Below are 18,448 nucleotides of genomic sequence, written 5' to 3' on the forward strand. Positions count from 1 at the left end.
GTGATCCAATGAATTATAGGTGAAATAATCTGTCTGTAAATAATTGTTGGAAAAATGTATAATGTCATGCACAAAGTAGTGCATGTCCTAACCGACTTGCCAAAACTATAGTTTGTTAACAAGAAATTTGTGGAGTGGTTGAAAAACAAGTTTTAATGACTCCAACCTAAGTGTATGTAAACTTCCTACTTCAACTGATATATATATAAATAAACAAACAGTGACTATGGGACATGCTAGCAGGATAAAGGAAAAAGTGACATGTCAATGGACACCAAAACACACATCTTTAACTTTCTGGTAGTTCTCATTGCTCTTATCCGACTTCTCTTTTTTGGGGGTCGCAACCTCTGAGGCCATCTAAAAGGAAATCAGAAGTACAGTTAGTGAGTAGTAGTTTGTAGCTACTACATGTTATTACACACTTTCTTATCATAGATGGAGAAGACGTATCTCGCCCTCACCTCTACATTCTCTTTTTTGTCCTTCTTGTCTTTCTTCCCCTCCCCTCCTCCAGAGCTGCTCTTCTTGTCCACCCAGAGCTCAGACTTCTCCACCATGGTGCGGAGACGGTCAAGGTCGCTCTTTATCAGCTTGTAGTTATCAACATCCTGGCCCGAGATCAGCAACTGGACCTGAGGACAACATGGAGACAGAGAGAGTGTGTCAGAGAGACGGTGACTGAGAGACCAGAAAATAACATATATATGAATAATATATATAGATACTGTATAAGAAAGGGAATAGCAGGTGCGGTACCAAGTTGGAGTGCAGGTCATTATTGGCCGCACCTTTGTTTACCATCAGTGACCGCAGATAGTTGTGTCTCCTTACCTGTTTGAATGTGTGCAGCACCTCCTGTCTCTGGCTGAAGTGTTTGAAGAGCAGCTGTAGAGCTCCAGAGACCAGAGGAGGGTAGTCATGCATGGTGAGATGGATCAGCACCCTCAGGAACATACGACCTCCCTCATCATCCACCTCCAGAATACTGTTCCCCTTCCTGACAGGAGGACACAGTCACAGGTTATCATAACACACTGGGGCAAACCCATAACATATGCTGGTGAGGGTCTACAGTGATGTACTGAACCTACCCCACACCAAACATGGCCTCTGCCTGCTCTCCTATGTACTGCAGGTTGATGGTGGCTGTTGAAAGAGAGTTAAGAATGTTATGTATTTAGATGGAGAGCTGAATACTGTATAAGGTATGGTTAGTGGAGAGCAATGGGTCCCTCAAATGGGCACTGCACTACCTGCTTGCTCCATTGATGTTGTAGCATCGGCATCTGCCATGGGATAAACATCAACAAACTCTTTCTTGAAGACAGAAAGCAGGAAGGAGAGCCGATAGTCCAGGCGGACATTCAGGATAAACTGCATATCAACAACAGATAAAGAACAGCACTTAGCATAAAAGGGATACTTGAATGGCTGTAATTTTTCACAAGCGTAAAACTCAACAGTGCCATGTCTGTATCATTTCATGAGACGTGCTGGGTTCTAGTAAGCTCTAACCTGCAGGATTTCCAGTATTTTCAGCTTGGTGTCCATGACAGTGACGTCCTGTTTGTCGATGCTGTCCTTACTGCGGTTCTGGCCCTCTATGTTGGAAGCACTCCGGCCTGGACCTCCAAACATGGACTGTTTCCTGCTCAGTACCATGGTGGACATCATCTGGCCAACGCCATGGATGGAACGCTTCATGTTCTTCCCTAACAGACAGAGTGGGAGTGGCATCATTACTACAATGGTGAAAATCCCGAGGAAACTTGAATCTGAACGTCGGTTGTGCTGATTTGTTTTAAAAAAATGATGCCGTGCGGTTGTCCTCTCATAATAATGTTAAATGCAGAGTAGAGGTGTTTCTCATTCTCTTACCACTGCCATCGTCCTGGAACATGGGGTTGATGGGTGAAGGGTTGGGGATGCAGTCGATGATTCCCAGAAGGGTCCGTGTCAACCTCAGCAGCTCAAAGAAACTGTAGAAGCCAAAGTAGATGAGGTGTCTGGCCAGGCTCACCACCTGAGGGGACGGAACATTCTAGCAGTTATCATGCTAATCGGGGCTTCTCCGGGCCAAGTGGTAGAGAGCCAGAGAGTTCTCGTCTCAATACCAAATATAGGCAGCAGCGTTCTGGAGGTATTCGCAGTATTCTAAGTAGAAATAGGAATGAGAAAAGATAATTGATACCTCATAGGTCAGTTTGTTCTTTTCCTCGTCAGCGAAAGGCAAGTCATCATTGAGGACGTTGTTGAGGTACTCCTCCATGAACACCATGGTGTTGGCAAACTTGTTCTTCTTATTGTCTCGCGAGTCATCCATGTTGGAGTCATAACTGAGAAAGGGAAGAGATATAGAAGTATAGGAATACAACAACAACCAGATAGATTGCAGTGGCATTATGCTCAAAACCAAATCTGGGAAAACTGTTTGAAGTCATACTCTTTAATTGTGATGGAGGTGGGGATCTCTGTCCAGAGACGGGCGAACTTCACGGGCGTGACCAGCTCCTGGGGGTCTCGGTCGACGTGCGCATGCAGCATCAGTCTGCAGAAAGAGGCACGCAAGTCAAAGGGCAGGGTCTCATCCATCATGCACAGGAAGATGAGCTCCACATCCAGCTGCTTGGAGATCTCATCTATGGCCAGGTACTGGCGGTCCAGACACATCCGTGCATACAGCTTCAGCTGGTACCTACCATAAAAAAAGAGGAAGGTTTGAGAATGAAGCATAGACAAAACGTCGTCAAAGTAGGTCGTCGTAGTTTGAATATTTCTGATCAGTAGAACTTCCTTTTTAAACAATAAGGATACTGATGTGACATCAGTGAGGAGTATACACCTGTAGTACGTGAGCACGTTCTCGTCATGAGCGTTCCCCTGTCTGGCCTCCTGGGCTAGCTGTCTGATGCCCTTCTCTTGCTTCTCATTCGTCTTGTCAGTCCAGACTAGCCACACCTCATCATCGTCAGCATACTCCTCCATGCCCATGTATTCAGTGGCGTTGGGAATCTCTTTGGGCACACGCCGTCTACATGGACAAGCATAGGCACACACATTCAATCATGCACACACACATACAGAGGCCATCGCATGTTTAGGTAAGTGTGTGTATGTGTGCAGTTTAGTAAAAGAGATGTACCACTCACTCAGTCTTTATGAGGATGTCTTGGTTCCTGGGATCTAGCACACACTTACAGATCAGCTCCTGGGTGACAGGAATGGCCACGTTGTTGGACACACACAGATCTGACAGGTAGTCCAGAAACCTGAGGGGAAACAGGCCCGTGTTGGAGATACACCACAACAGTTTCGAATGTGCATGGGTCTTATTTAGTCAGGGGGTCACTCTCCTCACCTGGGTTCCCTGTTCTTGCGGACCAGGCTAACAAAGGTCTCCACCTCCGTCTTGGTGATGTGTTTCTCCAGCAGCTTGCGGTTGTTGTGCAGCAGAGCAGTGATGGTGTCCTCAGCCAGGATGTCATAGCCAATCTGAGACTGCATCACCCCGAACTGCTTGGCTATGTGCTCCTGATGGGGCAAAAGAGTGAGACTAATGTGTCTTGGCAGTAAAGAAGGCCCAGGGATCAATAATTCAGTTTGGATAAATAACGGAGGGACAGGAATATGGAAGGAACAAAGTATGCGAGACAAGGTGGTTTACCTGGTTCTTGCGGTAGTCTTCCTGTGAGTGTCGCAGTACCCGGTAACAGAGACGAAACATGTACTGGTAGGGGGAATTCTTTTGGTCTGACAGCTCCTCCAATCGCAGCAACGGGCCCTCTGTCCCTTTATCTTTAAAAGGGGCCTTCAAGATCCCAAAGATCTTTCAAGGGACAAAAGAATAGAGAACTATTCAAGGGAACATGTGACAATATGGATATAATGACAAGAAATGATGACCCTATATGTCATCATCAGTCTAATGCAGGCCCGCTGGCTATTTTCTTTTCGGGGTGGAACAATAGAATACACAAAGCACAATTTCGAAATTTGGCTGTGCACCAGCAGTCACTCAATTAGCCCATGCCAGCAATTTATTTATTTATTTATTAGTAAGTTAGTCTTGAGGCCAGCTATCTAAACTTGTAGTAAGCGAGGTTGAATTACCGACCAGGTTGGGGCCCATTGATCATCAGTTATCATATAAAAAACTGTTTGCCTTCACCCTATGGCAAAATGTGTAGAATTGAAGGAAATTAGCTGTAAAACTGTACATTTTGAGTATTCATTTTTTTTTAAATAAAATGGCAACATTTTCTCTACGCCCCATGATGATTTCCGTTTTCAAAGTTGCCCATCCCTGGTCTAATGCAACCCAGATGTTTAAAGTGGGTCTTCTGACCTGTTTGAGGATGTTTTGTTCCCGCATGAGTTTCTGTCTCTCGCGGTTGGCCTTGGTCATCGCCACATCCAGGACGACCTGGCCGCTGTTGGGCGTGTCCACCACAAAGAACACCAGGTCCTCCAGCAGCTTAATGGCAAATCTGCAGGGTCAAACACAGGACACGGTCGGACACAGCTGTTACTGGTCTGGCCCATTGGGTCTGGCCAGGGAACTATGCCATTGACTGGATTACAGTATAAGCTGTAAAACAGCTGGCTTTAATCAAGTATAACATAGAGCTCACAGGGGAAAAGTTAGGTTTATTAGAAGTAGTTTGATTTCACAGATTCATTTGGGGCCTTTTCTGCAACTACTTTACCTTCTGTCATTGGGACTGATAAAGCCCTCGTTGAACCTGTCCACTATGGTGCTCAACATGAAACTAGCATCATTGGCAAAGTCCAGATCCCGGATCTCCATCACTGGCACTGACACTATGGCAAATGCCTCCTTATCCTCCTTGGTAGGGCAGGTGCCCAGCTGAAACAAAGATATAATAGAAATACTGAGTCCGAATAAACTCAGTGTCACGGTAAATCAAGTGACATGATTCTTACCATGAGCCGGATGGGTCTCTCCTCATCGATATCTATGGGCACGTTGGTACTCTGGATCCACGTGTTGGTGCATAGGTGTCTGAGACGCACATACGAATTCCTGAGAGGAAGAAAGTTGACAATAGAGAGCCAGTGAAACCTACTGTAGGTCAAGTCTTTTACTTCTTTATAAATAGCTATATACAGTTGTATATACTGTATTGTACAGACGGGTTGAGGCCGATAGTGAGTTGAAGTGGTACAGCACAGTATAGTACCTTGGCACAAAGGAGTCTGTTTTCTGCAGAGTAGTGGGGTCTAGCTCAAACAAGGAGGCAATGTCATTCCCATGAGGCACAGCCACCAGCTTGTACTTTATCCTCTCACCCAACATCTTTAGTTTTCCTCTACTGTCCAGCTACAGAGGGCAGGGGTCAAGGGTCAGAGTTTAGCACATTGACTGTCATGTGTTAGATTAACTAGACAGAAGTACTGGTAGGTCAAAAAAAAAAAAAAAAAGGATGCGTACCGTATCTTCACTCGCCGAAGTCTGGATTTCAACGCTGTCACCTTTATAACCCGGATTTTCCTAAAGCAACCACAAACAACACATGCACTCTAAAATGACTGCATCAATACAGCCCGTGTGATAACCAGAGCACTGTGGTGACCAATATCCATGATCATGTTACCTCAGCTGCAAGATAGTTCCCTGTGGCAAGGTGTTTAAAGCGATACAGACTGTTCCAGTGTCCGGCCCCTCCTCGACATGGATCATGATGCACCACCTTGGAAAACACCACACCGTCAAAACAAACCTCAATCGTCACACCTTAGGCCATTTAGCTGCTGTACAACAGAGCATATCGAAACTGTACTAGTATTCAAAAATGGCAAGTACCAACCTCCACTTCCCACAGGGCATTGGAGCTGGTGGCAGAGGTGGCAGACTGGCGCAGGGTGGTACGGAGGAACACATGCAGCTTGACCTTGTACTCATCACAGGTCAGGAACTTCTCCTGCTCCGCATGGAACAACCGCACTACATCCCCCTGACCAGACACACCAGCAGAGATATCAAATCATCTAAAGCTGGAGGTTAGAATGCTATGATTGTGATAGGGTTAGGGTGGGAAAGCGAAGAAGAATCAATTACAATGATACAAATAGTGACAGTAATATACACACGAATGTTAAAGGAGACTTACTCCTTTCAAGACTTCATCCTTGTGGTCACTGAACATCATGAACAGGTTGATTTTCCAGCTAGTGTTGCAGTTGACAGAGTTAACCTGCAGGGGGACACACCTATACGTCAGCTTCAGCATAGCACACCTGTTCCCACTAGATGGGTAAGCTGCTAAGTCAAAACTCGCCATATCGTCAAAATGTACGAAAACAAAAATGTATTTAAGGTTAGGGTTAGCCATACGATTAGCAGTGTGGTTAGGGTTAAAATCAGATTTTAAGAAGATAAATTGTAGAAATAGGTGGGGCTTATGAGATTAACGTTCAAGCTTTTCATCATTGCTGGCAGTAACAACCCGTTGGTTCTTTGCAATTGGGAAGTGAAACAGTCAGAAGCCTCGCTCTTCCAGACAGATTCAGTCCTGGATTAATCAGACAGTGTGGTTATGACTGGACTCTCTTACCTCTTTGCATCCAGCGTGGTCAGAGAGCTCATAGTTACTGGCATGAAGGGGCTGGCCTGCATTCACTGGGTTCAGGATCACCTTATCTCCTACCACTACCTACAGAAGAACACAGAAATAAGCACAACAACAAGCACAAGAACTCAAGCTGCAATAAGCAGTTGAAACAATAATTCCGTCTCCCCACCTGTTTCGGCAAATAGCTGAGGGATGGGGTTGGAGAAATGTAATCCCTCTCCGATTCATAGACCGAGCTATGGATGCAAGGATTGACCATCCATGATATCAAACTTCTAATAGATTTAACCATGTTTTGAGGCTATATAGTGTTTGATTATATTTACATTGTTTATAAACATTGGAGTTGATTTAAGTTTATATTTTGGGTTCTGATAGGATATGACAGTTGAAGTAAGCTCATGAGGCATTTAGAAGTTATGTTCTTCAAGAATCAATGGGTAAATATCATTCATTTATAAGTAAAACAAATTATGGATATAACAACTGCAGATTGCCCTTATAGATTGTCTGAGATTTGTGAGTTTGCATGTATTCGTGAATGTGAGTATGCATTGGTGTTAGGTACTTAAGTAGTACTTTAAAGTATTTTTACTTAAAAGTACAGATACCCCCCAAAAAAAATATTTTACCATTTATATATTTCTGCCAACTTTTACTTCACTACATTCCTAAAGAAAAGAATATACTTTTTACTCCATCCATTTTCCCTGACACCCAAAAGTACTCAGTAGTATCAGGACAGGGAAATGATCTAATTCACAAGAGAACATCCCTGGTCATCCCTACTGCCTCTGATCTGGCAGACTCATTAAATACACATGCTTCGTTTGTAAATTAGGTCTGAGTGGTGGAGTGTACCCCTGGCTATCAGTCAATAAAAATAAACAAGAAAATGGTGCTGTCTGGTTTGCTTAATATAAGGAATATGAAATTATTACTTTTACTTTTGATACTTAAGTACATTTGAACAATTCCATTTACTTTTGATACTTAAGTATATTTAAAACCAAATACTTTTAGACTTTTACTCAAATAGTATTTTACTGGGTGACTTTCACTTGAATCATTTTCTATTAAAAGGTAACTTTACTTTTACCCAAGTATGACAATTGAGTACTTTTTCCACCCCTGTGTGTATGCTATTGAATGCAACTGTGCATTAATGTCAGTTGAGTCTGTGCTGTAATACGAGAGGTGAGTTACATTGTCTCCATTGGCCCTTAGCTTCCAGAAGGGTTGGATGAACATCCAGGATCCCTCATTCCCCGTCCCGTCCAGGGTGACGCGCATGGCATTCTTCTCCAGCAGGGCAGGAAGACGTTTATTCACAGTCAGGTATTTATTGCTCTTCATATGCAGCAGCTGTCAGCCAGGGCAGATCACACACACACACACACACACACACACACACACACACACACACACAGAGAAAAACAGGCCACTGTTAAACCTCGCTCACTTTCATATTGTGTCTGTGATCCTGTGCTGTTATGGTGGAAGCTAGAATAGCTCACTATCCTATTCAGGAATGGGAACCAGCCAGCCAGAACGGGAACCACTTAAGAAAAAATGGCTGAAAGACCAAGATGAATAGTACTAAAACCATGCATCAACAGACAGGATCACCCTGCTGTTGTCATTCAGAGATTATTATGTTCTACAGACAGTGCATTTCTCTCATTTCAATGGGAGAGAATGAATGGGAAATAGCACATCTTTCTTTCACTAAAGCGTATGCTAAGAGGATATTAAGGAGAATAACGGCGTGGGGGAAACCCGAGGAAGCTATGCAGTAGGACTTACTTCCTGGAAGATAGTGACGCCACCAGATGGGTTGTACTGTATGCTTGTCGTTGGTGTGATGTGTGCACTTGCACAGCCATTAACAGATTACAGCTATTGATCTCCTGAGAGAGAGCAACACCCACTTTGTCTACAAACCCTCCCCTCCGTCTCCCACCTCAGCCAGTCCGAATCAGGAGGAACGCCACACCACACAGCCACAAGGAACCACACCTATAATGTCTGCCCAGATAAGAGAGGGCTCTTAACATTAACCCTTAACTTTATGTCCCATGTTTCTGTAAGTGCACAGCCCTTTATGTTTGTGTGAAGATAAGGCTTCAGAGTCAATATTGACCAGGTCCAGGTCCAGTGAGTGGGAATCCAGGCCCCTAGACCGCAGTCAATACATCCATTTCTCATGCGATACTGAACACGGTTCTGTGAATTTTCCGGTGAATCATCAAACCTCTTTTCTTCATTGCGCCTTCGGTGATGAAAACCGGGGTTAGAGATCTGATGATGACTATCAACTGTAGCCCATCTATGAAATTAACTAAACTCTCAAATATGTTATCATTCAAGTTCAGACAAATATTCTTGTTCTTGGTTTAACACAGACTAGTGCTATCTATATATGCAGTAATCTAGACTATGCTACATAGGCATTTCATGTGAAATGCCCAGCGGCAGGTATAAATGGAAAACCTGTACAGTCTTCTCTCTCAACACTTAGAATCTCTTTAGAATATGAACACACCTAGAGGAAAATCTGACTTCACCTGGCTATGGTAATGACAACCTGACACACTGACTGTCTCGGTTTCCATACAGGAGTGACATGCAGAAACATGCCGTTATGAACCAGCTATGATGAGGAAGATTTGATTGTGAATCACCTGACTGACTAATCACACCAATCCCTGTAACTCGTGATGAGTGATGCTGCATACTTAACGTATTCAAACACAGATGTTCTGGGAACCAGCCCTGATTGATACTGTGCAGGTGTGCTCAAACCTCAATACTTTACCAGACCCATTCTGTTTACCAGACCCATTCTGCTCTGCAGACCCTTCACACTCAGAATGTGCAGGTGTGCTCAAGCTTCCCCTCGGGTACAAGACCAGCCATTCATTGATAGTGGCCTAATCCCATGACATCACAACAGAGTCACAGTAATTACATTGTCCAGAGTAGGAAGAAGCGTAAGCTGTTGAACGCCTGAGGGTCTGCTTACCTAAACAGTGCTGCTGGGAACTCCTACCTTACCTGAATGACAGTGCCATATTTTACTACATCTCCGTGGACTTTCTTGTTTTCTGTCTCATTCTGTTTCTGCTCCAGGTTAGAGGCATGCTGTGGAGAACAAGGTTTCATCAGTTTCAGTGTTAGTCCAGTGTACTGCATCTAACCTAGTGCTATGATCCTTGGTAGTATCTTTTACCTGTAGTTTCTGAAGTAGCACAACATCAGCGATCTTGTCCTTCTCGTGCTTGGCCTGCTTGGCTTTCCAGAACTGTTTCTGTGCAGAGTAACGGTTCATGGGACACACTTTGAAGAGGCAGTCTGAGACAAGAGAGTGGGTTCAAGGGTCAAGACTGCTATTCAGGGGACTGGTGAGTATTCAATGTAATAGCCGTTTTGGTTTCAAACTTAAGTACCTGTATTATGGGGGGGAGATCTAGTGGTCAACTTATCACAGATTGATTACTATCCCAAGATGGCTGCCATTATCACAAACATCTACTTTTTTTTTATAGTGAAGATGTGTTGGGTCACTGTCTGAGCAAGTATTTATCACTTCCACATAAAAAGCATTACATTTACATTACATTTGAGTCATTTAGCAGACGCTCTTATCCAGAGCGACTTACAGTAGTATAATGTCCTTGTTAAAAAGCGATTAGTAATTTGCTCCACACCCACCATAGGGGAGAGTGGATCTGGGCGTCTGGTCAATATTATACGTCCTATCCTCAGAGGGATATCCTGTTTTTAAAGGAGCCTAATACTGGAGATGAAGGGCTTTATCAGCTGGCTGTCTGTGTGCCTTGTGAGTACAGTACAGTAGTTGTTATCTGCCACACAGGCCTGACAGGAAGCTTCTAGAGCCACCAAAACAGCAAACATATTTAAAAATGTCTGTCACTCATCCCTCTGCAAATATTGAAATTGCTTCTTTGATACAGTCAACGTGTGGCGGGATAAATCTTTATATAGGGAAATCATGCAAACAGCTGACAGAATACTATTCATATAAAACCATTACATGGGAAACAATTAGAGTGTAATTAGACTGACACAGTTGTTGAGACTTATGGGTCAACATACTTTTCCACATGACTGTAAATCTAAGTACACCCTTTGGAAAGTGGTATTTTTTTTAATACATATTTGGACACATGAATATTTGAGCTGAATTACAACCACATTCATTGATAAAGGTAAACCAACTTAAATCACACAAAAAAAAATACTTTGAAAATGTTATGCAATTAAAATAAACAAAAACACGATTTCCTTATGCAGGAAAAAAACTAAATGTATACACCCCTACCATCATTAGAGAGTACCTTGGGAGGGTCTAGCCTTCCATAAAGATTAGACACTTGGTCTGGTTTGTTATTAACCATATGGGTGTATGGAAACACATCATGCAAAGATCAAAATACCTATCCGAGGCCCTCAGAAGAAAAGTTATTGATGCCTGTGAGTCTGGGAGGGGTTACAAATCCATTTCCAAGCAATTTGAAGTATACTGCTCAAAAAAATAAAGGGAACACTAAAATAACACATCCTAGATCTGAATGAAATAATCTTATTAAATACTTTTTACTTTACATAGTTGAATGTGCTGACAACAAAATCACACAAAAATAATCAATGGAAATCCAATTTATCAACCCATGGAGGTCTGGATTTGGAGTCACACTCAAAATTAAAGTGGAAAACCACACTACAGGCTGATCCAACTTTGATGTAATGTCCTTAAAACAAGTCAAAATGAGGCTCAGTAGTGTGTGTGGCCACCACATGCCTGTATGACCTCCCTACAACGCCTGGGCATCTCCTGAGGGATCTCCTCCCAGACCTGGACTAAAGCATCCGCCAACTCCTGGACAATCTGTGGTGCAACGTAGCGTTGGTGGATGGAGCGAGACATGATGTCCCAGATGTGCTCAATTGGATTCAGGTCTGGGGAACGGGCGGGCCAGTCCATAGCATCAATGCCTTCCTCTTGCAGGAACTGCTGACACACTCCAGCCACATGAGGTCTAGCATTGTCTTGCATTAGGAGGAACCCAGGGCCAACCGCACCAGCATATGGTCTCACAAGGGGTCTGAGGATCTCATCTCGGTACCTAATGGCAGTCAGGCTACCTCTGGCGAGCACATGGAGGGCTGTGCGACCCCCCCAAAGAAATGCCACCCCACACCATGACTGACCCACCGCCAAACCGGTCATGCTGGAGGATGTTGCAGGCAGCAGAACGTTCTCCACGGCGTCTCCAGACTCTGTCACGTCTGTCACGTGCTCAGTGTGAACCTGCTTTCATCTGTGAAGAGCACAGGGCGCCAGTGGCGAATTTGCCAATCTTGGTGTTCTCTGGCAAATGCCAAACGTCCTGCACGGGGTTGGGCTGTAAGCACAACCCCCACCTGTGGACGTCGGGCCCTCCTACCACCCTCATGGAGTCTGTTTCTGACCGTTTGAGCAGACACATGCACATTTGTGGCCTGCTGGAGGTCATTTTGCAGGGCTCTGGCAGTGCTCCTCCTGCTCCTCCTTGCACAAAGGCGGAGGTAGCGGTCCTGCTGCTGGGTTGTTGCCCTCCTACGGCCTCCTCCACGTCTCCTGATGTACTGGCCTGTCTCCTGGTAGCGCCTCCATGCTCTGGACACTACACTGACAGACACAGCAAACCTTCTTGCCACAGCTCGCATTGATGTGCCATCCTGGATGAGCTGCACTACCTGAGCCACTTCTGTGGGTTGTAGACTCCGTCTCATGCCACCACTAGAGTGAAAGCAACGCCAGCATTCAAGTGACCAAAACATTAGCCAGGAAGCATAGGAACTGAGAAGTGGTCTGTGGTCCCCACCTGCAGAACCCCTCCTTTATTGGGGGTGTCTTGCTAATTGCCTATAATTTCCACCTGTTGTCTATTCCATTTGCACAACAGCATGTGAAATTTATTGTCAATCAGTGTTGCTTCCTAAGTGGACACTTTGATTTCACAGAAGTGTGATTGACTTGGAGTTAAACAATACAATGTAAGTGTTCCCTTTATTTTTTTGAGCAGTGTACACTGTTCCACTGTCCAACAGATCATCTACAAATGGAGAAAATTCCAGACCACTACCAATCTACCTAGGACAGGTCGTCCCGCCAAATTTAGCCCAAGAGCTGACCGAAAGATGCTCATAGAAGTCTAAGAACCCCTGGGTAATATCAAGGGATCTACAGGCCTCTCTTGCCACAATCAATGTCAAAGTACATGAATCAACTGTCAGGAAGAGACTGCACAAAGGTGGCCTACATGGGAGGTCAGGAAGGAAGAAGCCTATGCTCTCAAAAAACAACATCAAGACAAGACCGACGTTTCCCAGACAACACCTGGGTAAACACCAAAACTACTGGAACAATGTGTTCTGGACAGATGAGTGAAAGGTGGAGTTGTTTGGCCGCAATGCCAGACACCATCTTTGGCGAAAACGAAACACTGCCTTTGAACAAAAGAACCTCATACCAACCGTAAAGCATGGAGGCGGTGGCATTATGGTTTGGGGCTGCTTTACTGCCTGAGGGCCTGCCCAACTTGCCATCATTTAGTCAACCATGAATTCCATATTGTACCAGAGAATTCTTGAGGAGAATGTGAGGCCATCTGTCAAAAAGTTGAAGCTGAACCGAACATGGATCTTGCAACAGGATAATGATCCAAAACACACAAGCAAATCTACAACAGAATGGCTCAAAAAGAAGAAATGGAGGATTATGGAATGGCTGAGTCAAAGCCAAGATCTCAATCCTGTCAAAATGCTGTGGGGGGACTTGAAGCGGGCAGTGCATACAATAAATCCCTCAAACATGACACAGTTGAGGCAGTACTGTAAAGAAGAGTGGGGAAAGAAATTCTCCCAGTCGATATAAGAGCCTGATAGACAGTTACAAGAAACAGCTACATTAAGTTATTTAAGCCAAAGGGGGCAACAACAGCTATTGAAGCTAGGGGTGAACTTATTTTTTCCCGGACTATAGAATTACATTTCTGTTGATTTTGATGAATAAATGATTGCAAAGTATGATCTTTCAATTTCATTTGTTGAAGTAGGTTACCTTTATCTGCCAATAGTGTTGAAGCGAAGATTACATATACATTTGTCCAAATATTTACAAAAAAATACAACTTTCTAGGGGGTGTACTTACTTTTTCATTAGACTGTATGTAGATCGTCAACATTTCTGTTAAAACTAAGATCCAAGAGTAGGACATCAAATGAACCTTTGATCAGAAATGCTCTGAATGTGTGTTACTCGAGGGATGGATGAGAGGAAAGTGTGGGTTTCAGCCCCCTTCAGAGGCCAGCCAGAGGAAAATGTTCTGGGTGTTTGGCTGCTCTCTGACTTGAAGTCTGTTCTCTCTGGTGCCAATATCAGGCAGAGTGGGCAGAGAACAGTACATTCCCCATATGTCACAGTCATTGACAGACAGAGGCACAAGCAGACACACAATAACATGCATAGCATGGGCAATCACTCACAAACACACAGGGAAGTATACATGCACGCACACACATACATGCCACTCTGACAAAGACACACCCACAAGCACTTGCACACACTTTACGTTGTAGGCCTAAATAAATAATTTAATACTCATCTAACCTCTGAACTTCTTTGGGGGATAGTCCAGATCCCCTGCAGCTGGTTCTACCACACATCGGTCATCCACCAACCTAGGGAGAAAAACAACAAAGCAGATCATATATCAACATTTACAGTCAAATAATTGCACTGCAGTGTTTGTATACAGCCCTCAAATTCAAATCTGGACCTTGAAGCCAATTCCATTGCTTTGTTTCAAACTACCCCTCTAATCAAGGACTGAATTAGACCAGGGACACCAGGTGGGTACAATGAAATAGCAGGTAGAACAGAAACCGGACCTCGTAAGATTTGAATACTCCTGGTATACATATGGCAACATATGCAGTGTTTCCCCTAGGATTTGTTTTCAGCAGTGGTGGCAAGGATGGGACATTGCTACTACCGTTAGCGCAATGACATGCTAGCTGTTCCTATAGACTTCTAGTAATTGAGCCAATGACTATCCTTTTTTAAAGCACATCTCAGAAGAAATATATACATTTTTTGCAGCAGTGGCAACAATTTAGCTGCGGCGGCCCACCACTGCTAAATTAATATAGGAGAAACACTGATATGGCAGAACAAATACCATGACACTAATTCCCTCATGCAGAAACCATCTACATTGATTTCCACTTGGATTTTCTCCATGTCTCATTGTGGTCCGACTTAAGCAGCTATTTATTATGAGCCACTGTGAGTGTCAGTGACATAGGGTTGCATTGTAATAAAGATCATCAGATCCTTAAACTCTACATGAACAGAGCGCAGAGTGAATAGCATAAACACGTTGATTTAATATACACAGAAAAAAATAGATCTATTTGTCTCAAATGGTCTCGTTCGAATTATTTTTTATCAATGGAACAAACAGTGCCTTCAGAAAGTCTTCAGACCCCTTAATTCTTTCCACATTTTGTTGTGTTACAGCCTGAATAAAACATTTATTTATCCCATAATGTCAAAGTGGAATTATGTTTTTGAAATATTTACAAATTAATAAAAACTGAAAATCTGAAATGTCTTGAGTCAATAAGTATTGAACTCCTTTGTTCTGGCAAGGATAAATGAGTACAGGAGTAAAAATGTGACATAAGTTGCATGGACTCACTCTCTATTTTTTTTTATGACTACCTCATCTGTGCTCACATTTACAATTATCTTTAAGGTCCCTCAGCTGAGCAGTGAATTTCAAAACAAAGATTCAACCACAAGGTTTTCCAATGCCTTGCAAAGAAGTGCACCTATTGGTAGATTATTTTTTTTTTTTAAATCACATTCAACATTCCTTTAAGCATGGCAAAGTTATTAATTACACTTTGGATGGTGTATCAACACACCTAGTCACTACAAAGATGCAGGCGTCCTTCCTAACTCGGTTGCCGGAGAGAAAGAAAGCCGCTCAGGGATTTCACCAGGAGTCCAATGGTGACTTTAAAACAGTTACAGAATTGAATGGCTGTGATAGGAGAAAACTGAGGATGGATCAACAACATTGTAGTTACTCCACAATATTAGCCTTAATGACAGAGTGAAAAGAAGGAAGCCTTTCACAGAATAAAAATATTCCAAAACATGCATCCTGTTTGCAGTAAGGCACTAAAGAAAATGTTTGTTTTTTTTGCAGTTATGTTTGGGGCAAATCCAACACATCACTGAGTACCACTTCATATTTTCAAGCATAGTCGTGGCTGCATCATGTTATGGGTATGCTTGTCATTGGCAAGGACTAGGGAGTTTTTTTAGGATAAAAAGACAAGGAAGCTTGTGGCTTTTTAATAATATCGGTACGGTCCCTCAGCCGAGCAGTGAATTTCAAACATAGATTCAACCACAAAGACCAGGGACGTTTTCCAATGCCTTGCAAAGAAGGGCACCTATTGGTAGATGGGTAAAATAAATGACAGAGTGGAAAGGAAGCCTGTAAAGAATAAAATATTTTCCAAAACATACATCCTGTTTGCAATAAGGCACTAAAGTAAAAGTGCAAAACAATGTGGCAAAGAAATGACCTTTATATCCTGAATACAAAGTGTTATGTTTGGGGCAAATCAAACACATCAGCGAGTACCACTACCCACATTTTCAAACATGGTGGTGGCTGCATCATGTTATGGGTATGCTTGTCATCGGCAAGGACTAGGGAGTTTTTTTTAAGGATAAAAAGAAACGGAAGAGAGCTAAGCACAGGCAAAATCCTAGAGGAAAACCTGACTCAGTCTTCTTTCCACTAGACACTGGAAGATGAATTCACCTTTCAGCAGGACAATAACTTAAAACACAACGCCAAATATTAAGTGGAGTTGCTTACCAAGATGACATTGAATGTTCCTGAATGGCCTAGTTAAAATGTTGACTATGGCAAGACTTGAAAATGGCTGTCTAGCAATGATCAACAACCAACAATCCAGGTGTGCAAAGCTCTTAGAGACTTACCTAGAAAGACTCAGTCACCAAAGGTGATTGATTCTAACATGTATTGACTCAAGGGTGTGAATACTTATGTAAATTAGCTATTTCTGTATTTTATTATCAATACATTTGCTAACATTTCAAAAACATGTTTTCACTTTGTCATTATGGGGTATTGTGTGTAGATGGGTGATCATATATTTTTTTTGAATCCATTTTGAATTCAGGCTGTAAGAACAAAATGTGGAATAAGCCAAGGGTTATGAATACTACTCGATTTCACGCCATTTTTTCTGAAAATTCTCACATAGTAAGTTAATTGGGATGAAGGACGTTTAACATGGTTTTTAAATGTGTATCACAAACAATTTTTGGTGCAACTTTAGGCCCCTTTTAGACCTATACATGCCTACTGTAAGAGCCCATGATCTGTGAACTGTACATGATAAAGGAGTATTGAGTATCTTGGAGTATGTCTAAATCCTGAAATACACATGTTCACATTCATTTACTCAACACTACATTTTTTTAACATTTTAGTCATTTAGCAGATGCTCTTATCCAGAGCGACTTACAGTAGTGAATGCATACATTTCATGCATTTAAAAAAATAATAATAATAATTATTACACCATGCTCTACCAACTGAGCCACAGGGAAGACACTAAACATGAATATTACAAAAAGTACCCTTTTTGATTTCGCTTATTTTTAGACATATGGCTTGGAACAGTATAACATTACTCTTCAAACATGTCAGATTTCCACAGTGGGCTCTCTGGTACCTTAATGATATGACCATTTTATACATAGAAATGTACATTATAGGTCATTAACCAATCAGAGCCCTCCTTTAGGATTGCACATTCAGCAAGTCACCAGCAGAGGGAGTTCACTTTGAATCCATTTTCCCATTCACTGTGATGGTGGTGCTCATAAAAATGGATCATACCTTTAGTATGAATTATCAGAGAGCCCACACAGAATTAACAGAAAGCCCACTCCGGAAATGTGATGTGCTTTAGAGAATATTGTTCCAATCTTAAAATTAACAAAATCAAAAACAGATAGTTTTGAAATATTAATAATGATATTTTTAATATTGAATGAATGAATGTGAACATTTGTATTTCAGAATCAAGACAATATTTAGAGCACCCTATTTTAGAGCACACTATAAGTAGTATAATGACACCAAGATGTTTCCGTATCATGTACAGTTCACAGATCATAGGGTAATGTACAAAACATTAGGAACACCGGGCTCTTTCCATGACCTAGATTGACCAGGTGAAAGCTACTATGCCTTATTGATGTCAATCAGCGTATATGAAGAGGAGACAGGTTAAAGGATTTTTAAACCTTGAGACATGGATTATGTGTGTGCCATTCAGAGAGTGAATGGGCAAGATAAAAGATTTAAGTGGCTTTTTTAACATGGTATGGTAGTAGGTGCCAGGCACACCGGTTTGAGTGTGTCAAGAACTGCAACAATGCTGGGTTTTTCACACTCAACAGTTTCCCATGTGTATCAAGAATGGTCCACCACCCAAAGGACATCCAGACAACTTGACAACTGTGGGAAGCATTGGAGTCAACATGTACCAGCATCCCTGTTGAATGCTTTCGGCACTATGTCGAGCCCATGTCCTGACAAATTGAGGCTGTTCTGAGGGCAAAAGGGGGTGCAACTCAATAGTAGGATGTGTTCCTATTGTTTTGTACACTGTCTAAAACGGGCCTAAACTGATCACTTGCATCATGACTTTCTCAAAAATGG

At 42.6% G+C, this 18,448-nt stretch overlaps 1 protein-coding gene across 1 annotated transcript in view; it reads right to left on the reverse strand.

The window, feature by feature from the left end:
- Positions 1-18,448, reverse strand: part of LOC115165965 (inositol 1,4,5-trisphosphate receptor type 3) — a 43,768-nt gene that overhangs the window by 17,302 nt on the left and 8,018 nt on the right. The window contains exons 2-27 of the mRNA XM_029719526.1: positions 14,275-14,345; positions 9,829-9,950; positions 9,654-9,740; positions 7,803-7,961; positions 6,579-6,677; positions 6,135-6,218; positions 5,832-5,978; positions 5,619-5,714; positions 5,456-5,515; positions 5,205-5,344; positions 4,948-5,047; positions 4,710-4,870; positions 4,349-4,490; positions 3,668-3,829; positions 3,362-3,534; positions 3,153-3,272; positions 2,846-3,034; positions 2,447-2,698; positions 2,195-2,339; positions 1,882-2,026; positions 1,519-1,715; positions 1,257-1,377; positions 1,095-1,149; positions 835-1,000; positions 465-635; positions 286-360 (exon numbers count right to left, since the gene is read on the reverse strand). Of these exons, the coding sequence (XP_029575386.1) occupies positions 286-360; positions 465-635; positions 835-1,000; positions 1,095-1,149; positions 1,257-1,377; positions 1,519-1,715; positions 1,882-2,026; positions 2,195-2,339; positions 2,447-2,698; positions 2,846-3,034; positions 3,153-3,272; positions 3,362-3,534; positions 3,668-3,829; positions 4,349-4,490; positions 4,710-4,870; positions 4,948-5,047; positions 5,205-5,344; positions 5,456-5,515; positions 5,619-5,714; positions 5,832-5,978; positions 6,135-6,218; positions 6,579-6,677; positions 7,803-7,961; positions 9,654-9,740; positions 9,829-9,950; positions 14,275-14,345 (3,439 nt within the window). The remainder of the gene's footprint in view (positions 1-285; positions 361-464; positions 636-834; positions 1,001-1,094; positions 1,150-1,256; positions 1,378-1,518; positions 1,716-1,881; positions 2,027-2,194; positions 2,340-2,446; positions 2,699-2,845; positions 3,035-3,152; positions 3,273-3,361; positions 3,535-3,667; positions 3,830-4,348; positions 4,491-4,709; positions 4,871-4,947; positions 5,048-5,204; positions 5,345-5,455; positions 5,516-5,618; positions 5,715-5,831; positions 5,979-6,134; positions 6,219-6,578; positions 6,678-7,802; positions 7,962-9,653; positions 9,741-9,828; positions 9,951-14,274; positions 14,346-18,448) is intronic.

Source organism: Salmo trutta, chromosome 28 (assembly GCF_901001165.1).
Source record: "Salmo trutta chromosome 28, fSalTru1.1, whole genome shotgun sequence".
Classification (NCBI taxonomy): Eukaryota; Metazoa; Chordata; class Actinopteri; order Salmoniformes; family Salmonidae; genus Salmo; species Salmo trutta.